Raw genomic sequence first — 20,990 nt, 5'->3', positions numbered from 1 at the left:
GGGTCAGGGGCCGCATGGGTACAACTCGGTCGAGTGCTTCTGTGGCTGCCTTTTCCCAGGCTTCCACCATGGCACTGGCCGAGCTATGAGCAAAGGAGGCAGGTGGGGGGCCAAGCGCTGTTTGGAACCGCCCAGGGTCCATTAGCCGCCTGGGGCGGTACCATTTCGTTGGTTCAGTAACCCCACGACGGGGAGTGGCAAAGCGGAAGGTCAGCCGCAGGAGATGATGATCTGTCCATGACAGGGGCGTAACAATTGGAGAGCCCCCACCCAGATCATCTAACCACTGTCCAGATAGGAAAATCAAATCGAGCATGTGTCCTCCTACATGAGTTGGGCCCTGGATTATCTGCGTCAGGTCCATGGCCGTCATGGAAGCCATGAACTCCCGAGCCAACTCAGATGATCTCCCCAGGGATGGTAAGTTGAAGTCACCCAAGATCATAATTTTGGGGAACTCAACCACCAGTCCCGAGAGGATGACAAGAAGCTCGGGCAGGGCTGCTGCTACGCGACTAGGTGAAAGGTACACTAGCAGCAAGCCCAACTGAGCCTTAGGGCCACATCTAAGGAGGAGAGACTCACACCCGGCTATTTGGACAACAGTGGCCTCTCGCGGATATTTGTTGGTTATCTGCTCTTTATTTACAATTGCTTGTAGGTTTTTTGCAAGGAACCTTAGGAACAGACAATACTCAGTCAAAAGTCTCTTCATTTATTGTCAGCTCAAAAAACAGAGCAAATAATCACATATATACATCATAAGGACTTGCAAAGCAGTGTTGCAGTGCATTTAAACTATGAGGGGGGACATGATAGCAGTGTTCCAATATCTCAGGGGTTGCCACCAAGAAGAGGGGGTCAAGCTATTCTCCAAAGCACCTGAAAGCAGGACAAGAAGCAATGGAAGGAAAGTAACCAAAGAGAGAAGCAACCTAGAACTAAGGAGAAATGTCCTGACAGAACAATTAATCAGTGCCTCCAGAAGTTGAGAATGCTCCAATACTGGAAGTTTTTAAGAAGAGACTGGACAGCCATTTGTCTGAAATGGTATAGGGCTGTGGTGGCGAACCCATGGCACGTGTGCCACAGGTGGCACCCAGAGCGCCCTCTGTGGGCACGTGCACCACTGCCCCAGTCCTAAGCCTTCAGCTGGGTTTTATAAAACCTTTTCACTTTAGGCCTCCGCCGTGTGAAAAAAAAAAGGTTCAATCAATCAATCCATTTCAACTTCTCGCGGGAAAAAAAAGATCTCGCAAAGTTGGAATTGATTGATTGAACTTTTTAGTCCCACCCAGTCTGCCGTTACCACCACAGCCATGCCCACCCAATGGGCCACGTGCATCCAATTGGCCACACCCACCCAATGGGCCATGCCCACCCGGCACCCGACGATACATGTGGGTTTTGGGTTGCAGTTTGGACACTCAGTCTCTAAAAGGTTCGCCATCACTGGTATAGGGTTTCCTGCCTGAGCAGGGGGTTGGACTAGATGACCTCCAAAGTCCCTTCCATCATCATCATCATCATCATCATCATCATCATCATCATCATCATCATCATTATTCCAAGTACCAATCTCCCTCAAGTTACTCCCCAAAGTTTCTGTTTTTTATTTCCAACTAATGCTCAATATACTATTGCTACCAAACATGATTTCATTAGAGCATGTCCCTTTGTGTTCATGTATTCCACGTACTTTTATGTTTGCTTTTATAATTTGCTTCAGGGTCCCTGATACGTTTTTTGTTTCAGTCACCTTTCTACTACATTTTCCACCTGAATTCACTGTTAAAAGTGCAACTTAGGTATAATAGCAAGTAATCCAAGGATAAAAAGTACACTATTTCAATACAGGTAAGTCCTTGACTTATGACCATAATTGAGTCTGAAATTTCCATTGCTAAGCAAGAAAGTTGAGTGGGTTTTGCCCCATTTTACAACCTTTCTTGCCATAGTTGTTAAGTGAATCACTGCAGTTGTTAGTAACATGTTTGTTAAGTGAATTTGGCTTCCCCATTTGACTGCTTGTCAAGTTGCAAAAGGTGATCATGTGACCCTGGGAGACTCCCATTGCCATAAATACATGCCAGTTGCCAAGCGACCAAATTCCAATCATGTGACCACAGGGATGCTGCAATAGTTGTGTGAAAAACAGTCAAAACTCACTTTTTCAGTGCCGTTGTAATTTCGGTCACTAAACAAATGTTTGTTAATTCCAGGTCTACCTGTATATCAAGGATGTGTTCGCTTTAGTACTAAAATTGTTACAGATATTATTAATTTCTTTGCCATATTGCCCTCTCTATTTTAACTCAAGATTATAAAGGAAATTCTAGGAAATACCCTTAGTTTACTTCAGTCACTTTCCTAGCGCTTACGTATGTCATCTCCCCACCGAGGAGAACCATATGGAAGATCAACTTTGATTACACTTAAAATTCCCCCCTTCCAGCTTGCAAGACTGTTATACAGATCAGCCAGAGATTATTCAGAAATCCTGGCCCACCTCTACTTTCAACCTCATTGCAATGGTATTCCTGGATAGCACATTACTAGGAAACACCAAAAACCATTGACACACTATTTGGGATGGAATGGGACAATTTGCCACAGCCAATTCACTGTGGCCAACTCACCACAACCAACTCGCCATGGCCAACTCATCATGGCCATCTCGCTGCAAGACAACTTGCCATAGCCAACTCGCCGTGGGACAACTTGCTGCAGGACAATTTAACAATTCTATTTAGTTATTTAAAATAAATATATATTTTTTTAATTTTTGCAATTCTGTCATTTCATTCTGTTTCTCCTTTTGCCTTCTTTCTTTAATGATTCTAATCCAGTATTTCTTTGATATTAGTGTAACTCATCCCATGGCAAGTTGTCTTACAGTGAGTTGGCTGCTGCAAATTGTCCCACAATAAATAGGCTGCAGCATGTTAGCCATGGTGAGTTGGCTATGGCAAACTTAAAGTGATCTTCAAGTTGCCGCCCTCCATTCAGCTCTCATAAATCTCCAGAAAGCAAAAAATTCTGCTGGCAAATACTGAAGTCCAAGACATATGCAGGAATAAGATTGAACATTGAATGGAACTGAAGGTGATCAGAGTGTTCTGGTACAGCAATCTGAAGTATACTAAATTGCAGGCTGAATTAGAGGCTGCAAATATGTTTTACCCAGAACCCTATTCCTGTGCTTTTTAATGATTGCCAGTTGCAAATTTCTCATTCTTTTATTTAAACACTGATTATGGGCAGCAAGTCAAGTGTCAATTTTTAGCAACGAAATAGATATTCTCCAGCAGGATCTCTTCACAACTTGGTTCTTTAGCACCTCTAACCGTGCATCCATTGCTATTGTAATTGAGCACATCCATCTTGCTTCTGGGTTGTCTGCTTCTTTTCCTTCCTTCCACCTTTCCAAGCATTACAGCTTTCTCCAGAGAGCTGGGTTTTTATATAACGTGTCCAAAGCATGATAATCCAAATGGGTCGCTGAATGCTCAGTTATAAGAGAGATATAAATGACCCCACAAAACTATGAACTATCACATCAGCAGTGGACAATCCTGGCTAGGATTCACACTTCACATTGGTGTCTGTCGGGACTCTCTGTATAAATGGGGCATAGCATCTTCCCCTCACTGGGGTCCCACATCAAATTGTAGATCACATCATGACTGGCTGTAAGCTAAGGGCATCACTCCAGTATCCCGATTTTTTAAAAAATAAGCAGCGCTGCGCTTCAATGGTTAGATGGCCTAGACATTGGTATTTGAACACTGATCTTTTTCAACATTTGTATTTTATTGGGTTCTACTAATCTAGCTGAAATGTTAATTTGTATTGGTAGTCCATGTATATACAAGGGCAATTTGGAAATAAGCCTCCATTTGGTTATCAATGACAGACACTCGCAGATACAGAACTTGTATCAAACACATTAGAAAACTACATTATATTACTTTTTGACATAATCAACATTCAAATTGAGGCACGTGTCGTAACGTCTTTCAAGGCTTGAAATTTCCTAGAAGTACTCAGTGCCAAATCTGGGCTATTGGGGGTGGGCTGGTCAAAAACATCCCAACAGAACTGCTTCAAAAGTTCTTGGGTATGTTTAGTAGTGTGCAGATGAGCATTATCATGAACCAACATAACACTGGAAGTCAGCATGCCCCGACACTTGTTATGGATGGCTCATCTGAGTTTTCATGTTTCACAGTAGAATTCTGAATTGATGGTCGAACCACACTCCATGAACTTCACTAGCAGTACTCCTTTGGCATCTTCACATTTGGCAGGATTTTCTATGGCACCATTTCCGGTGTGGTGTTAGTTCACAATAATGCTCACCCGCACACCGCTAGATGCACCCAAGAACTTTTAAAGCAGTTCTGTTGGGATGTTTTTGATCACACACACACACCCACAGCCCAGATTTGGTGCCAACTACTAAGGAATTTCAAACCATGTAAGACATTAAGTGCTTCAATTTGAATGGTGATTATGTCAAAAAGTAACGAATGTTGTAGTTTTCTAATGTGTATGATAAAAGTTATCTGCGAGTGGTGTCATTGATAACCAAACAGAGGTTTATTTCTGAATTGCCCTCATATGCCATACCCTAAATAAATATATAAATGGTATGATAATTTGGGCCTCATCATTTGTGCTTTGAATATTTAAACCCAATACTTAAAAGCTATTTTTCTGAATGAAAAACGATACAAACAACTCATTGTTTTCAACATAATTTAATAAGAAGCTTCTGGTTTAAAAGGTAACCACAGCAAAGACATAAAAGAGCTGGTGGCAGTTGTTATGAAACTTGCTCTTACTCAAACCAGTTCCCAGCAGTTACACTTGTAGACTTAACTGAGTTGGAAATGTTATTGCTCAATTTGATGTACGGAATATAGAGTTGTTTTCTTTATGGGACCTTCTAATTTTAGCAGCAAGGAAGAAACACAAGGAGCACTGAGGGATGGGGGTATGAATAGGGGACTCCAATTGAGGTTTTTGTTATCTAAAAACAGATCCAGCCAAGTACTTTTGGTTTACGTTTGGCATCATTGGGAAGAGTAATGGAATAGACCAGGAAAAAGAAAGATGGGTATATCTTTAGCGTACTCCATCAAGGTTATGTGGATGGATGGCTAAGTGTTGCAAAAATGTACCCTAGGTCTCAGGCTGTCTAGCTTGGATTGCTCAAGCTGGTAATGACATCACTTTCTGACTATTTCAAGAATGACAAATGGTAAACATGGATTAAGTCTTCCTCAATCAGGTACCCTCAAAATGGGTTGGTCCCATAATTCTCATACATCGTTGAATTGAAACCAGCAATTTTTGGAATTACAATTGGAGGACACCAGGTAGGTGTTGGGGTAATTCATTGTTCTAGCCTAGTCAGATTGCAAAATGCTGCTAAAGCTTTCAATAATTTCTTTTGCTTAAGAGACAACATTCTTAAATGTTGGTGACTCGTTATTCTAACAATTGTTCATTATTACAGTACTGATGGCACTTTTGCACGCCTGTTGTTTCTGCTCTCAGTCCCAGGCCCCCAAAATTTTGAAGCTGACTCATAGTCACATTCATATCATTAACCTTAAAACACAGAGAATGGTGTTCCTGCTGAACATCTGGGGGCGAGGAAAGGAAGTTGGGACATGAAATTAATCAAGAGTTCTCCCCAATACTGGAACACCAATGAAAAGAACAGTTTTTGATGCAATGTGGAGATATTGCAGCTGAACCAACTAAGCATCAACTTGGTTCTTAGATACCTGAGGTCATGAGACTGGACAGGTCCAGAGATGGTTCTGAATTGTCACAAATACCTTGTGTGGAATGGCATAAATTAATTGGCATGATACTAAGTAAGCGTATGGAAACCTCTATCTTAGGTTTTTAATAGTTTCATTGGGTGCCAACACAAAAGCACTGAAGTTATAAAAGTGCTGGTGGTTGGTAGGCGGTGAGCCCTCCCTTTTCAGCACCAATTTTGAGCTTTATATATATAAAAAAATAGGTCAATGACAATGGAAGGTAAAGGATGGGCAATCTTTATATTAACAGAAATGCCTTGCTTGTATCTTCCATTGGAAGAAAATGTCCACAGATTCAGGCATACTGAATGTCACTCAACAGCCATATATTTGCTTGCTTGTATTTGTTTTCTATCTTTGGGATAAGTTCTTATAGGTCTCTCCAGCATCTAATTTTATTATTTTCTGTATTCTCCTTCAAGTAGAGAACTTCATTTTTTTAAAAAATATATATCATTCCATTAAATTATTTTTTGAGGCAAAAGCAAATAGGCCAAGTACTGGAAAGTACAGTACTTGAGGCTGGGCAACAATACGTAGAGATAAATATCTATTGTTAAAATTACTTGCATATTTCATTAGCTGACCTTGGCTGATCACAAAAATCAGTACAGATTTTGTATTTAGATGGAAGCCAAGAAAGCCCAAGACTATAGAAGACATTAGCAAGTAATGTCAAGAAATCTAGATGGATGCGTCTATGAAGTAACTAGAAGTTGAGCTCAATTTGAGAGGTTTTTGGATGACTCCATTTTGAGTCAGTCTTCTGGTGACTGCCTTAGTAGGTTCCTGTAGTTTTCTTGGCAAGATTTCAGAAGTGGGTTGCCATTGCCTCCTTATAAGGGCTGAGACTGTGTGACTGGCCTATGGGTGTCCCAGCTGGCTTTGTACTAAGGCAGGACTAGAACTCATGGTCTCCTGGTTTCTACCCCAAGAGCCGCTACATCAAACTGTCTCTCTTTTATAGATTCGGTTATGACATTTTCTGGTGGTAATAATTGGCCATAAATTAATCACTTGATCTTTACAAGTTGGATTAATGTTAGGCTTGCAAAATCCTAACTAAACAATATAACAAAAGAATCCCAATTAAACCTTTTGTGAGCATAGCCAAAAATGGACCAAGTGCAACTTTGATGCTCTCAGAGTGGGTTTGAATGTCCCTTTCAGAAATAACGTGTCAATGTTAGCCCCTTTTTAAAGGGGGAAGAAACAAGATGCTCCAACACAGATCTTCAGACTTAGATGATCACCAACTCCTCCCACCATGTTTTTATTATAGAAAAGCCACAACACAGTATGAAGTTTAAAGGTGCCCAGCAACACTATCTTCAGAAAGTTTGGAAGCACCAATTACACTGAATACTAAGGACAGAGCATGCTTAACCCGTAAGGGTCATCTGGCTGCACATATAGCCAGCACTGCTATCACCATCATCTCTCTAGGCCAGGTAGTGAGATAGACTCGAATGTGGATGACAAACATGAGCATATTTCTGATGGAATGTGTGATGAAGAAAGATACCAATTAGTTCTCCCATCCAACTGCCTATGCCTATTCACAAAACCTGTCTCAGAGAAATCAGTGACTTCTCATGAGTTTCAAGAGCTGCATAGACTAACTGAGCTTGTAAATCACAACTTCATGTATGCACAATCACAGCAATATGTTCGGAGCGCCTGGCGTGAAATAATTTTGGGCAGCCTATCGGATAGATGGCTTTGCATGGTTGTGTGTTTAGGGCCAACTGCTCTCACAGACCAATGCATTGTGACCACTGTCGCATCAACTGGCATATACGATCAAAATTCTGAAGTTATGGAATGGTTGAAGGGGGAAAAAATGGAAATGAAGAGTTTGATGTTAATTTTCCACTTGTCAAAAACCTGGCCTCTGCAGAATACTCAGCTATACCTTGGACTGACCAGTTAAACTCTCTGAGTATCTATAGAAGTGAATAAGGAAAAGCCAACTGAAATAAAAAAAATAAAATGAGGTAGGTTAAAAATAGCAAAACAGATCCAATTATGTTACATCCAGAGACCAGGGGGAGAATCCAGGCCTGGAGACAGTGGAAATAACTAATCTAAAAATACAAATAATTTGAACAAAGCATATAAAGACAGAGATAAATTCAAACTAAAAACATACATACTTCTGCACAATAGTTGGTCATTATACAGATGGGTACACAGGGGGAGGGCAGAAAGATGAAATCTAAATATCAAATAATTGATCAATGAAACCCTCCTTTCATCTGCTCTCCTTCTCCTGCACTTCTTTGCACCAAGAGATGAATATTTTATTAAGATTTTCCATATTGAGAATAGGACACCATTAGATAAAAAATACTGATCTGTATTTGGGACTTCCATCTTGGAAATATCTGAATGATGTTATCTCTTTGTAATTTTAGTGGAAGAAATAAAACATACCAGTATCTACAAGGATCATGCCCCCTTATCCCCCGAAGTAAAGTACAACTGTACAGAATAGATATGATTTGGATTCAAACATATCCAAGTTAAGATGCCTTATGTATCAAGCTGCTAGGAGCATTCTTTGGAATCTTACAACATTTCAATTAGCTTCCCATTTAGAGATATTTTCGTGTTACAGCTTGGAGAAAGGCAACCAGTGGGAATGACTAACAAGAATGGCACTGCTGTTTGTTTTTTTAAAAAAATCAATGAGCACCATTATGCAAAGATCTATAAAGAAGAGCATTGATCAGCCAGATGTATTCGGCTTGTGATCTTGCTGGCTGAGAATCTGGGGAGGTGACATCCCAACCCATCTGGAGATGGCCAGGCTGGGGAAGAAGTAGTATGAACTGAAAGACAGACAAAAAGTTAACTTTATCATGATCATATTATATACTCCAAAGCTAGGAGTCTAACCATTTAGATTTCCCAAAGGAGTGGGACAAAATCTCATTTATACTCTTATCTGAAATATCTTGACCTGTTTTCAAAAATAATAATAAAACAAAAACAACCACAACAAAATAATCCTCACAAATGTCCATAAAAGCAAAAAAAAAAGTTTACAAAACGTAGCCACTCTATGGTTAGGGCCTCTCACACAAAGATTAAAAATGGTACATTTATTGTGCTCTCTTGCATCAGTTTTAAGTGATAACTTTATAACAGCAGTTCTCAGCCTAACCCCCACAGATGTGTTTGATTACAACTCCCATCATTCCAAAACAAAAATACCCATTTGGCTCGCTAGCCATGATCATGGGAGCGCTAGTCCACCACACCTAAAAGACACCAGGTCAGGGGAATCTGCCTTACATCATACTATATATTCGGTGCTAATAGGCAGACATTATTAAAACAGATATTCTGTTTTAACTTTAAGACCTGTCTCTATTCATACAAACTGAGGATCAAGGGGGAAAAAATTGTTTTTAAAAACCCTAGAGACGATTTTATCACAGCTTAGTTTGAACACTTCAAAGAGATTTATTCAGTTAAACCTCTCCAGCGTTGGTCCTTTCCTGCTCAAACAGAGTTGCATTCTTAGAATCCTGAAGAAACCTGCATTCTGAAATCACAATGGAAAAAGTGTGTCGTGTTCTCAGAATGTGGCTGCATGAGCAGACTGTGATCACCGAAGAAAGCAACAGGATCCACAATATCTTCTTCTTCTTCTTCTTCACTTGCCTTGACAGTATAACTGCAAATTCCAATGTTCTTCGAAATTTAACACATCTTGGCATCAAAATAAACACCAAGTGCTCTTTCATTACCAATTCATCATGCAATTTCTGTTCAGGGTCATGAAAAATACTTGGCTACTTCCCCCTGATCTTACCGATGCAAAAAATACCTGTTTGGAAAGAAAGCATTCTGATTAAATATAAATGGAAAAAACAACATCCCTTCCTCCCTCCAGCACATACACTTAATCAGAAGGACTCAAGAGACTTAATTGAAAATGTCTGTTTAGTTTCTCTGCTTGGTCATTCGTTTAAACAACTATGACTGCTACTTTTATCTTAAAAAACTCAACAAGTTTTTAAAACCATTCTTCATGTTTTTTGGACCACAGTCCCAGAATTCCCACACAATGTGTGATAGAGGGCACCAAGCTGATTGTATCAGTGCTAATTACCAGATAACTGCAAAGAATATAAATCCTTCTATTCCCTACTGTTTAGTCAGAACTGAAGAAGCTTCTTGGATGAGAAGTGAAACGTTTTCAAGGAAAAAACCAAGAACGTCCAATTTGCTTTTTGGAAAAGCCCCTTTGGCACAAGCACAACCTGGATGATTGAGAATCTCCATAGAGCTCAGGAAAATCAGTGCTTTTTCCATTCAAATTGCTGGCCAATTCTATAGTGGCATGAGCTCCTTCCTGTTCCATGCCCAGCCATAAATTAGTTATCTGATTACAGGCATACATTCCAGATCACTCTTTGCTTTCTCCTAATGGAAATTTATAGTTGTTATATTAATTACTTTATTGAATAGTGATGTTTTGTAAATTGGGTTTGGGGTAGAAGATGATTGCAAGGATTTTCACCTCCTTTGGAAGGGCTGGGTTTTTGGGAGTCTATTTTTCAAAAAGAAACTCCCCCCCCCTCTTGTTAATACAGTACGTTTTGAAGAGAGAATCTGATAAAATAACGGAAGTCCTTTGGATTCTTTCAATGTCTGGGATCATACAAGATTTCTTTGGGTGTAAGAACTATCAGTAGGATTAAATACATTTATGTTGTGAACTAAACTCTGGAGGTTTTACTTTTCAAATTTGGAAATTATTCGTACAGTCCAACTTGTGTGGAAAGGGTGACCTTTTTCTCTTATGGAATGAGGACATGTTTTCAGAATGTTTTGTGATATTTCTTTGGGTGAAGGGATACTCAAAATGTTTCATATATTTATTTTTATTAAAAAGAAAAAAAGCTTTGCTGCTTTTTAAAGCAAAATAAGCTTTTCAGATGTGTCTGGTTAGCAACCATGCAAAACAGATTGCAGAATTTTACACTTTGAATTGACTCGCAACTGGAAGCAGGGGAGGATGATGGATCTATTTTTACAGCATACCTTTCAAATAACCAACCAGAAAGACCAGCCTGCTTTTAAGAATCTTTAAGGGATGTAAGTTCTTCAGCCCATAGAATTCCCCACCAAGCATGGTTCTTTGCAGAAAATTCTAAACGTTAAATCTACGTATCTGGAGATTGTGGAGTTCAGAACAAACAAGTGTGCAGTTTTGGGGAGAAGGACATGGACCCTCCGGCTCCTCCAGATGTTAGTATAGAACAGATGTTCCTAAACTAAAATTCCCATAATCAGGTAGAACTAATGAGTTAGAACCCTTGGGGGCTGGAGGCTATCCACTCTGATTCGAGAAGAATTACTCTTAAGCAGTCAAGAGTCCTGCAAATAGACTTACCTTATCATTTCTTTCACATAGAAACTTTAACCGCTGTGCACGCTTGTGCATAAATACTCCATCCAAATGTCCTGTCTCCACTGATCGTATCTCAATAGCTTTCTCACCCCAGCCCATTATTTGATTGGAGTGAATATAGGCTTGTCATGAAACAAACAAACAAACAAACAAAACATACAACCTATAAACATTTGATAATATATTCGTATTAAAAACAATTGGAAAAAAGCAAGTTTTACCATGTATCTTTCCTAGCAGGTATTATTATTTACAGCAGAAATGACATAAGGTAGAGGTTCATTGGTATCTTGATTCCATCATTAAAATACAGGAAAATAACCAATTCTTGCTTTATCGTTCTTCAGTTGCTAAGTTGTGTCCAACTCTTTGTGACCACATGGACCATAGTATCCCAGGCTCCTGTCCCCCATTCTCACCCTGAGTCTTCCCAAACTCATGCCTGCTGCATTGAAGACACTATTTAACCATCTCATCCTCTGCCATCCCCTTCTTCTTTTGCCTTCAGCCTTTCCTAACATCAGGCTCTTTTCCAAAAAGTCCTCTTTTTCTCATTTGGTGGCCAAAGTATTTGAGCTTCAGCTTCAGAATCTGTTCGTTCCAAAGGACAGTCAGGATTGATTTCCTTTAGGATTGACTGATTTGATCTCCTTGCACTCCAAGAAACATTGAACATACCTCTCCAACACAATTTGATAGCATAATTCTTGGTCACCTCACTCTAAATGTATCTATCTATGTCACTGCTATCTTTATCTCTAAAGAGAAGAAGAAGAACTGACATACCCACTGAAGTGGGCATTTCTCCCCACTGGAGTACAACATCTTTTGTTATGCGTCCATAGGTATTAACGTATACCCCTTCGTCTTCATAGCACACAAGCATTTCCATCCCATCCGTCTTGGGTAAGATGACAATGGCATGAGGTGTGATATTGCCCTGAATCTGTGTACAGAACAGAACAGCCCCCAAACCAGCATTAAGTCACATTTTCAGGATAAGAAGGGTCAACTTGCTTTGGTATAGGTCACTTTCCTTTGGAAAATAAGTAGACTAAAATAGAGCAATCATCAGCCCAGTGATATTAGATGTGCTTCCAGGATTACTGACTGCACACTAGCTATGTCTTCTGACAAGCTTGCCAGAGTTATATCTATAGTCTACCCATAAGACAGAAGGTTTATGAAAACTTGGCTGACAAACTACAAGAGCTCTGAGATTAATGGGAAGCTTCTTACAGCTCAGGCTCAAATTAAGCTCTGGTTTAGTATCTGAGACAAATATTTGGACATATTCCTTTTTAAAAATTCATTAATATGAGCAGGGATATTCTGGCTTAAGTGGTTCTGCTTAATTGCATTTTGTATTTGATATGCTACTCTACTAGTCTGCAAAAACATGTTCATAGCAACTCGTGAGGAAAAAATATTCTTTAAATAATAAAACAAAATTCTATCCAGTTAAAAGTGAAAACAGCACTGAACAGCAGCATTCAATGTTAGAAATATGTAACTATAAATGGAAATAGCATAAAGAGTGCAGGATCCAATCTGGGTCTGTCACCGGCACCAGAGGTTTAGTCTTCCGAGTTTTTGGACTCATGCTGGAGCCCATCTTCAGGGACCTTCTCTCTAGCAGTGTGCTGTTCTGTGTGTGGCATTTATAGTGCCTGTTGTGTGTGGCTTTTGAGATGTTGATTGGGGTGTGTTGATGGCTGGTTTTTAAGTCATTAGTTGACGTTTGCTTGTGCTGCCCGGCCCTCGCCTTCTACCTACGTTTGGTGGTAAATCAGCATTCCTGTTAACTGACAAGGGGCCATTTCCCAGGCTTCAATCACAAAACAGACAGGGAAGTGATTGAAGCCTGGGAAACAGGCCCTCCGTCAGTCAACAGGAGTGCTGATTTACCACCAGCATATCAAGTATTTAGAAGGTGAGGGCTGTACAACACAAGCAAACAACGGCCAACAACTTTTAGGGAGATTCTCAGTCATCCAGGTCATGGTTGTCCCAAAGATGCTTTTTCAAGAGGCAACAGGACTTTCTTGTTTTTCTTTGAAGACGTTTCGCTTCTCATGCAAGAAGCTTCTTCAGCAAAAAGGTCCAGTTGCCTCTTGAAAAAGCATCTTTGGGACAACAGCCAATGACTTTAAAGCCAGCCATCAACCCAACCCAATCAACAACTAAAAAGGCATTTACAACAGGCACTATAAATACCACACAGAGAACAGCACACACTCTGCTAGAGAGAAGGTCCCTGAAGATGGGCTCCAGCACGAGTCCAAAAGTTCGGAAGACTAAACCTCTGGTCCCGGTGACAGACCCAGATTGGATCCTGCAACATTATCCTGGGACATGAATATGTGCCTTCATTCATGAGTACAAAGAAGTCTTCTGCCACAGGACATTCCAAAATTACAGCTATCATAAAGACCCTCCAGAGATTTCTACAGCTGAATTATTTCTTTTGATGACAGAATCTGAAAGAAAGACTTTCCAGAGGATACAGAACAAATGGTTAATAATTATAGCTAAACGGCACCAGACTATTATGGCCACTTGTCCATCACATTCACAAAAGTAACCATAGAGCAGCCTCAGACTTACATGAGATGGTATGTAGATGTCATAAGAATTGCCTGAATCTACATCAATAACATGAAAGCCAGTATGTGACCCAAAGATGACTTTCAACCTCTGTCCTTCTTCTACTGTGAGGTCAACAAGCAATGGTTTGTGCTGAAGATCTGCAAAAGACTTTTAAAATCCCCTCAATGAATTTTTTGTGAGAAGCCAAATAAGTAAATAAATATTCAAATAATTAGGATCCGGTGGTAACAAAGTGACAATCTGACATTCTCCTTCTTAAGATGCCCTGCTCTATTTCTACTAGTTTACAATCTCTGCAGATTTAGACCTAATTGATTTGATTTGATTTGATTAAATTTATATGCCGCCCTTCTCCCTGAGGACTCAGGGCGGCTCACAACAATAAAAATAAAAAAAAAAAGAGTAAAAAATTTAAAAGAGAATTAAACAATAAATGCAAAATTACGAGACAATTTAACCCAGTAAAAAGCCTAATTAAAAACCGTAGTCAGTCCAGGCCTGCTTGTTGGAACAACCAGGTCTTCAGGTCACAGCGGAAGGACCGAAGGTCAGGGGCCATCCGCAGCTCCGGAGGCAACTCATTCCAGAGGGTCGGCGTGCCCACAGAGAAGGCTCTCTCCCTGGGGGTCGCCAGCCGGCATTGCCTGGCCGACGGCACCCTGAGGAGGCCGACTCTGTGGGAGCGAACCGGGCGATGGGAGGTTGACAATGGCAGCAGGTGGTCTCGCAAGTACCCCGGGCCTAAGCCATGTAGGGCTTTAATTTAATTAAGCTTTTTAAATATATTGATCTATTACAAGAATGTCTAAAGTTCCAAAGGAAAGTCTGACTCTTTATTTTAAGGATTTCTTGAGAATGAGCCCATTCCACACATTCGTTCAGCGAGAATTTGTAAAACTCATTAAGAAAACTATAGTTTCCAAGGGCCACCAAGATAGGTAATTACTTAATTAAATTTATATAGGCCACCTATTTTACTTCAAGGTAACTCTTCAATATGTTAGAAATATTTAATATTTAATTTAATTTAATTTATTATCATTTCTATACCGCCCTTCTCCCGAAGGACTCAGGGCGGTGTACAGGGCAAGAATAAAACACAGAAATTTACAAAAATTAAAAGATAATTAAATACATGCCCGATTAAAATACAATTGATACATAATAAAAACCCCAATAAGAATGATAAAAAACCCCACCAATCCCCCCTCAGGCCAGGCCGGCTTGCTCGAACAAGTATGTTTTCAGATCGCGGCGAAAGGAGCGCAGATCGGGCGCCGTCCGGAGCTCAACCGGTAACTGGTTCCATAACTCCGGGGCGCCCACAGAGAAGGATCTCCCCCTGGGGGCCACCAGACGGCATTCTCTGACCGGTGGCACCCTGAGGAGGCCCTCTCTGTGGGAACGCACAGGGCGCAGGGAGCTTGATGCCGGCAGCAGATGTTCCCTGAGGTACTCCGGCCCCATGCCATGAAGGGCTTTGAACACCATTACTAACACCTTGAATCTCACCCGGAAGACAACTGGCAACCAATGCAGCTCACGGAGCAGAGGTGTCACGTGGGAGTATCGGGAAACTCCCAACACAACTCTCGCGGCTGCATTCTGTACCAGTTGGAGCCTCCGGGTGGTCCTCAAGGGAAGCCCCATGTAGAGGGCGTTGCAGTAGTCTAGACGAGAGGTCACGAGCGCGTGAGTGACCGTGCATAAATCATCCCGGCTTAGATAGGGCCGCAACTGGCGCACCAGGCGAACCTGGGCGAAAGCCCCCCTAGTCACGGCCACCATGTGATCTTCCAAGGTAAGCCGCGAGTCTAGGAGGACTCCCAAGTTGCGAGCCCTATCTACGGGGGGTAATAATTCACCCCCCATAGAAAGAGATGGAATATCCGAATAGACCCGGGATGAAGGTATGCAAAGCCACTCGGTCTTGTCGGGGTTGAGTTGAAGTCTGTTCCTCCCCATCCAGACCCGAACCGCCTCCAGGCAACGGGACATCACGTTGAGGGCATCACTGGGGTGGTTTGGGGTAGAAAGAAAAAGCTGGGTATCATCAGCGTACTGATGATACCCAACTCCAAAGCCACGAATGATCTCACCCAGCGGTTTCATATAGATGTTGAACAGGAGAGGCGAGAGGACCGACCCCTGAGGAACTCCACAAACGAGAGACCTCGCGGTCGACCTCTGCCCTCCTGTCAACACCGACTGCGAGCGTCCCTGGAGATAGGAGGAGAACCACTGTAAAACCGTGTCTCCCACTCCCAATCCCCTGAGACGCCGCAGCAGGATACCATGGTCGATGGTATCGAAAGCCGCTGAGAGGTCCAATAGGACTAGAACAGAGGAATGACCCCTGTCCCGAGCCCTCCAGAGATCATTCACCAGCGCGACCAATGCCGTCTCTATGTTCTAATGTTTCTTGAGAAACTTGAATTGTACTCTCCACCCATGCTGCAATAATTCTGTAGATCTCGTTACACTTAAAAACTGAACAGAAAGAAGGTTTTAGGTTTAAAGGGATATCTAGGACTAAATAGGAATCCCTTTTAAGTTCTGATTTAATCCAAGGTGCAGAAGATCTTGAGGATTGCATTGTTACTTCTTCTTTGAGATGAGCATTTCAAATCCCTCACATTCAGATCTTGTACTAACTAGGCTGTACACTATTTATTTGCTTTTAAATTCCTTAGTGAAGAATAACAAAATTATTATAAAACATCAGAAAGGGGAAACAACCCAGACACAAATGGTTCAATTTTACCAAATTGTTCTGAATCCTCATTTGGCCTCTTTGGGATGTACACAAATTGTGGCAGAGTGGCTTGGATCACTCTCCTAACTCGTGTCCTTAGATGGAAGGAACTATCACTTAAATGTTAAATCTGCTGGCTAATTATGTGGACTGTGGTCTTTGTAAAATCCAGGACATTACTGCAGTGCTGAGTCTTACAGACACTCAGATATATATGCAGCCCATCAAATATGGCTTTCAGTCAGAGCACAGCTAGCAATTTAATAGTGGCACAGTCAGATTTGATTGCTAAGAACTTCAATGGGTAAAAAAGCAGCTCTAATGATGTTGTATTAATTTTCTTGCCAAGGGCATGGGTTGAAGTCATTATTTGCTGTAGGTAGTTAAGTACCAGTAATGAATGACATATATTTTATCTGCAAAAAACCCCTATTAATAAATGTATGAGTAGTGATTTTTTTTGGTAATAACACAAAACATACCTTAAATGCCATAAACTTGTGATAAGGTTTAGGAGCCCAAGCATATATCTCTACAGCATTCTTTAAGGCAATCACCAAGAACTTGATTCTCTCATATTTCACTAAAATTGAAATAGAACTAAAATTTTTAAACATCCTATTTACATAAACTGAAATATAAAACTGATTTTTTTCTCAAAAAAAGAGCACAGAAAATCAGAATCAGGCTTCTTCATATACCTGGATGCTATCCTTTACACATAAAGGCAACCGTTTTGATTTACTTGTCTATTTTATTTGTCACTCAAATGTTTACCGTATCTTAAGCAAATTAAAAGTGGCAACATATTTTGAGCTTTTATAATAATTAGAGTACTCAAATTAATACAAATGCAGGTGTTCGAAGAAAGGCATGTGGTACCTGGAAGTAAACTGGATTTAAGCTGAGAAAAGTAATTTCACATGTGACAATATCTTTAATACGGAGAGTTCTCTACTTACAAACTTTTGAGTTACTTTCACCAATATGAACAAACATGTCAACCCCAATCTGGAAGATCCCAGAAAGTAGGAGAATATAGGAAGGGGTTAATTTATGGTGTGTGCATACACATGCTTGGCAGCACCATCACACATTGGGAGGCTGAATGTATGCCATTTTGGATGCTACCCCATCCTGTCAGCCATTGCCATCAGGTATTAAGGCATAATTGCCAATTATGTAAGATATTTATTTATTTATTCGGTTTATATACCGCCCTATTCCCAAAGGACTCAGGGCGGTTTACAAGGCAAAATTTTAAAAAAATCCAATATAAAATTAAAATAAATTAAATTAAGTCTAGCCACAAAAATTAAATCACAATTTAAAAACATATGAAAGATATGAATTGGATTGTGCATGTTTTTATATTTGTTTGGACTTACAAACAAAATGGACTTACAATTAGCCTCTTGGAACATAAACTGTTTGTAAGTACAGAACTGTCTACATTCCTGCAGTAAGTAATATATGATTTAAGCTTAGAACATGATGATCAGAAAATGTTTACGATAATGAAAGTAATTTATTTAAAACAGTAACTTCAGGAAAGTAGATTTTGCCAAAGCAGAGTAGGTCTCTACGCAAGAGACACACAGAGTAGGTCTCTACAAACCGTCGATATGGATCCAGTGCAATGCTTTCAATTACTTGACCAAAACAAAGAGATCCATTTGATGATTAATGTTTTGGGAAAATTGGGGAAATAAAGATCAGCGTTCCATTCATGATCCAATTTTACATATATGAATTACACATGACACTGGAACACAAACCTATTCATAACAAGTCCAATGTGTGCATGTCCAACCCCTGTAATAATAGCTCCTGTGAATCAAGTAGGGAATAATTTATCCTATGTATACGTCATGACAACGTATGTCACCAACCAACTTGTTTCAGAAAACTATTTATGCAATTGCTGGTTTAGCCATAAGACTCGTATGGAATATTTAGAGATTGTTATCAATAAGGAGGGTTCAGCTTGAGAGGCTACAAAGTCCTGTATGGCAGCGTTTCCCAACCTTAGGAACTTGAAGATGCGTGGACTTCAACTCCCAGAATTCCCCAGCCAGCATAGCTGGCTGGGGAATTCTGGGAGTTGAAGTCCACGTATCTTCAAGTTCCTAAGGTTGGGAAACGCTGCTGTATGGCTTTTAAGTGGTAGGAATGTGGTATGAGTTTGCTTGCTCTGTACCCAACAGGGCTTCCACCAGTATTTGTGTAGTTGATTTATACTTACCAACTTTATAATGAATGCAGCCTTCCAAATCACCTACAGTGATCCAGCCTTGTTTCTTTTCTACTTCTGGATCATTGTGCAATATTCTGTTTCTTAACCAGGAAAGGTAGTAAACTCGAAGCTTGTTCTTCTTTCCTGTTGAAATATGGAGCTCATTTTTTCTACACAGACTACGGTATACATAGACTTCACTAACTATAGACAATATTTTAATTCATTTACTTTTTCCAGATTCATTGTCCTGTTCAAGCAAGTTAATTTGTGGGATATTATCCCCAGATAAGCAGAGGATTGGAGATCACCCACATGTATTCCAAATGGCTGCTTTTCACAAAAAGGCCAGACAGCAATGGTTTTCTATGAATGTGAGCACTGGGACCCGAAAGGATTAGCCCTCTTGCTTGCAAACATGGTGGAGCCTTTTAAAGGACACCAAGTTCACAATTTCACTTTCTAATCTTTTCTGGAAATGGCCTATTAACCATCTTAAAGGTATTAGCGACCTTTGGAATGACAAAATTGAAAAGCCTTCATGGGTTGAGTTTATCTTCAGCTCTGAACAAACAAATAAAATAATTCTAAATTCTAAGAATTTAAAGAATTTGAAATAAAACAGAAAAAGTTAACTATAACATTGATCTAAGAAAGTTATAAAATGGATTAACTGGTCAAGATAAATTTGGAAAATGGACTTTCACTGTAAGATTTTGGAATTAATTATAAAAAATAAATAGTTTCTCTTAGGAAACAGATTTATTTCGGCTGTCCTAGCTATTGTAAGCCATAACAAAGATAATTTACTTTAAGATTTTAGAATTTGGACACTAGAGGGAACTAAAGATTCTAAGCAGAAGGGAAAAAAAATACAAGCCTGTTCTTGATGTCAGTTAATATTGGGACTTGCGGAATTTATATTTACACACAATCATTCATTCAGAAATATTAAAGGAGATCTTTGAAGAACAGAAGCCAATGAAATCTGCTTGTGTAGATAGACCGTGTCCAAGAGAAGTTGATGAGATTAAGGAAGACAGATGTGGAACAAATTTTATCTGACTAGACAGAGAAGGTGAAACTATGCATGATGGGTCAAGAGAATGATTTGGAAAAGGGTGCTTTACTGGATATAGAAAAGAAATTGGCTGATGTAAATTGGCTGAGGTTTTTAAGAAGAGACTGGACAGCCATTTGCCTGAAATGGTATAAGGTTTCCTCCCTGAGCAGGGGGTTGGACTAGATGACCTCCAAGGTCCCTTCCAACTTTATTATTATTATTATTATTATTATTATTATTATTATTATTATTATTATTATTATTATTATTATTATTATTATTATTATTATGTTTTAAAAATTAAAGGGGAAATACAAATGAGAATGACTTAGAAAATCTTTCCTTATTGCATTTACAAAGAAGACTTGATAAAGCATTGAAGAAATATGTGCAAATGAATAAAGAATTGAAGAGAAATAAAATCTTTCTATGGTATTTGATTGGATTAAGGATTAAGACTGTTAGAAACAAAAGGAGAGAATGTAAAGTTGGTTTATTTGATCAAGGTTAAAATAAGACATTTTGTTAACTTTTACAATTTTTTTTGCTGACACCAGAATTGAAGAACTGATGTTTTATGAATTTGCTTATAGATAAGGAATAAGATAGGGTATGGACATATTTATTAGTAATCTTATAGAGAGTGAAGAGTTACTAAATTTGTTTACGCTTGTTTTGAAAGTTGAAAGTCACTTCTTTATATATTTGTGGTTTTTTTTACTATATTCTTTCTTTTCCTTTTCTTATTTCTTTTTCTTTGTTCCTGCATCTTTCATTCTTTCCTTTCTTTATCTAAGTTTAACTTGTATTCATTTTTATATTGTAATCAGAATTCTTCATACAATTATATATAAAAAAATCCCCACTCTTCTGATCCAGCTAGCATGGCCAATGGCCAAGGATCCTGACAGCACCATTTGCTTATTGCTGGTTTAGTGGACAGAAATTAAAGATGATTATGTATTGCTTCATGATTATGAATATATAATCAACTTTATGACTATGTAAAGTTAGCAAGAGAGGGAGCAAGGAGAATTTTCAGTGAAGTACACAAAGCT

The 20,990-nt window shown here is 39.6% G+C and overlaps 1 protein-coding gene across 3 annotated transcripts in view; it reads right to left on the bottom strand.

The window, feature by feature from the left end:
* Positions 1 to 9,291: 9,291 nt before the first annotated feature.
* Positions 9,292 to 20,990, bottom strand: part of TNIK (TRAF2 and NCK interacting kinase) — a 150,155-nt gene continuing 138,456 nt past the window's right edge. For all 3 annotated transcript variants that reach the window (XM_081329174.1, XM_081329175.1, XM_081329176.1), the window contains 6 exons: positions 18,879 to 19,013; positions 17,116 to 17,216; positions 13,876 to 14,025; positions 12,055 to 12,214; positions 11,251 to 11,390; positions 9,292 to 9,678 (listed from right to left, as the gene is read on the bottom strand). In XM_081329174.1, the coding sequence (XP_081185300.1) occupies positions 9,595 to 9,678; positions 11,251 to 11,390; positions 12,055 to 12,214; positions 13,876 to 14,025; positions 17,116 to 17,216; positions 18,879 to 19,013 (770 nt within the window). In that variant the 3' untranslated portion in view covers positions 9,292 to 9,594. The remainder of the gene's footprint in view (positions 9,679 to 11,250; positions 11,391 to 12,054; positions 12,215 to 13,875; positions 14,026 to 17,115; positions 17,217 to 18,878; positions 19,014 to 20,990) is intronic.

Source organism: Vipera berus, assembly GCF_964194415.1.
Source record: "Vipera berus genome assembly, chromosome: 5".
NCBI lineage: Eukaryota > Metazoa > Chordata > Lepidosauria > Squamata > Viperidae > Vipera > Vipera berus.
Note: the sequence above shows the minus strand (reverse complement) of the source record. Positions and strands in the feature narration are given on the sequence as shown.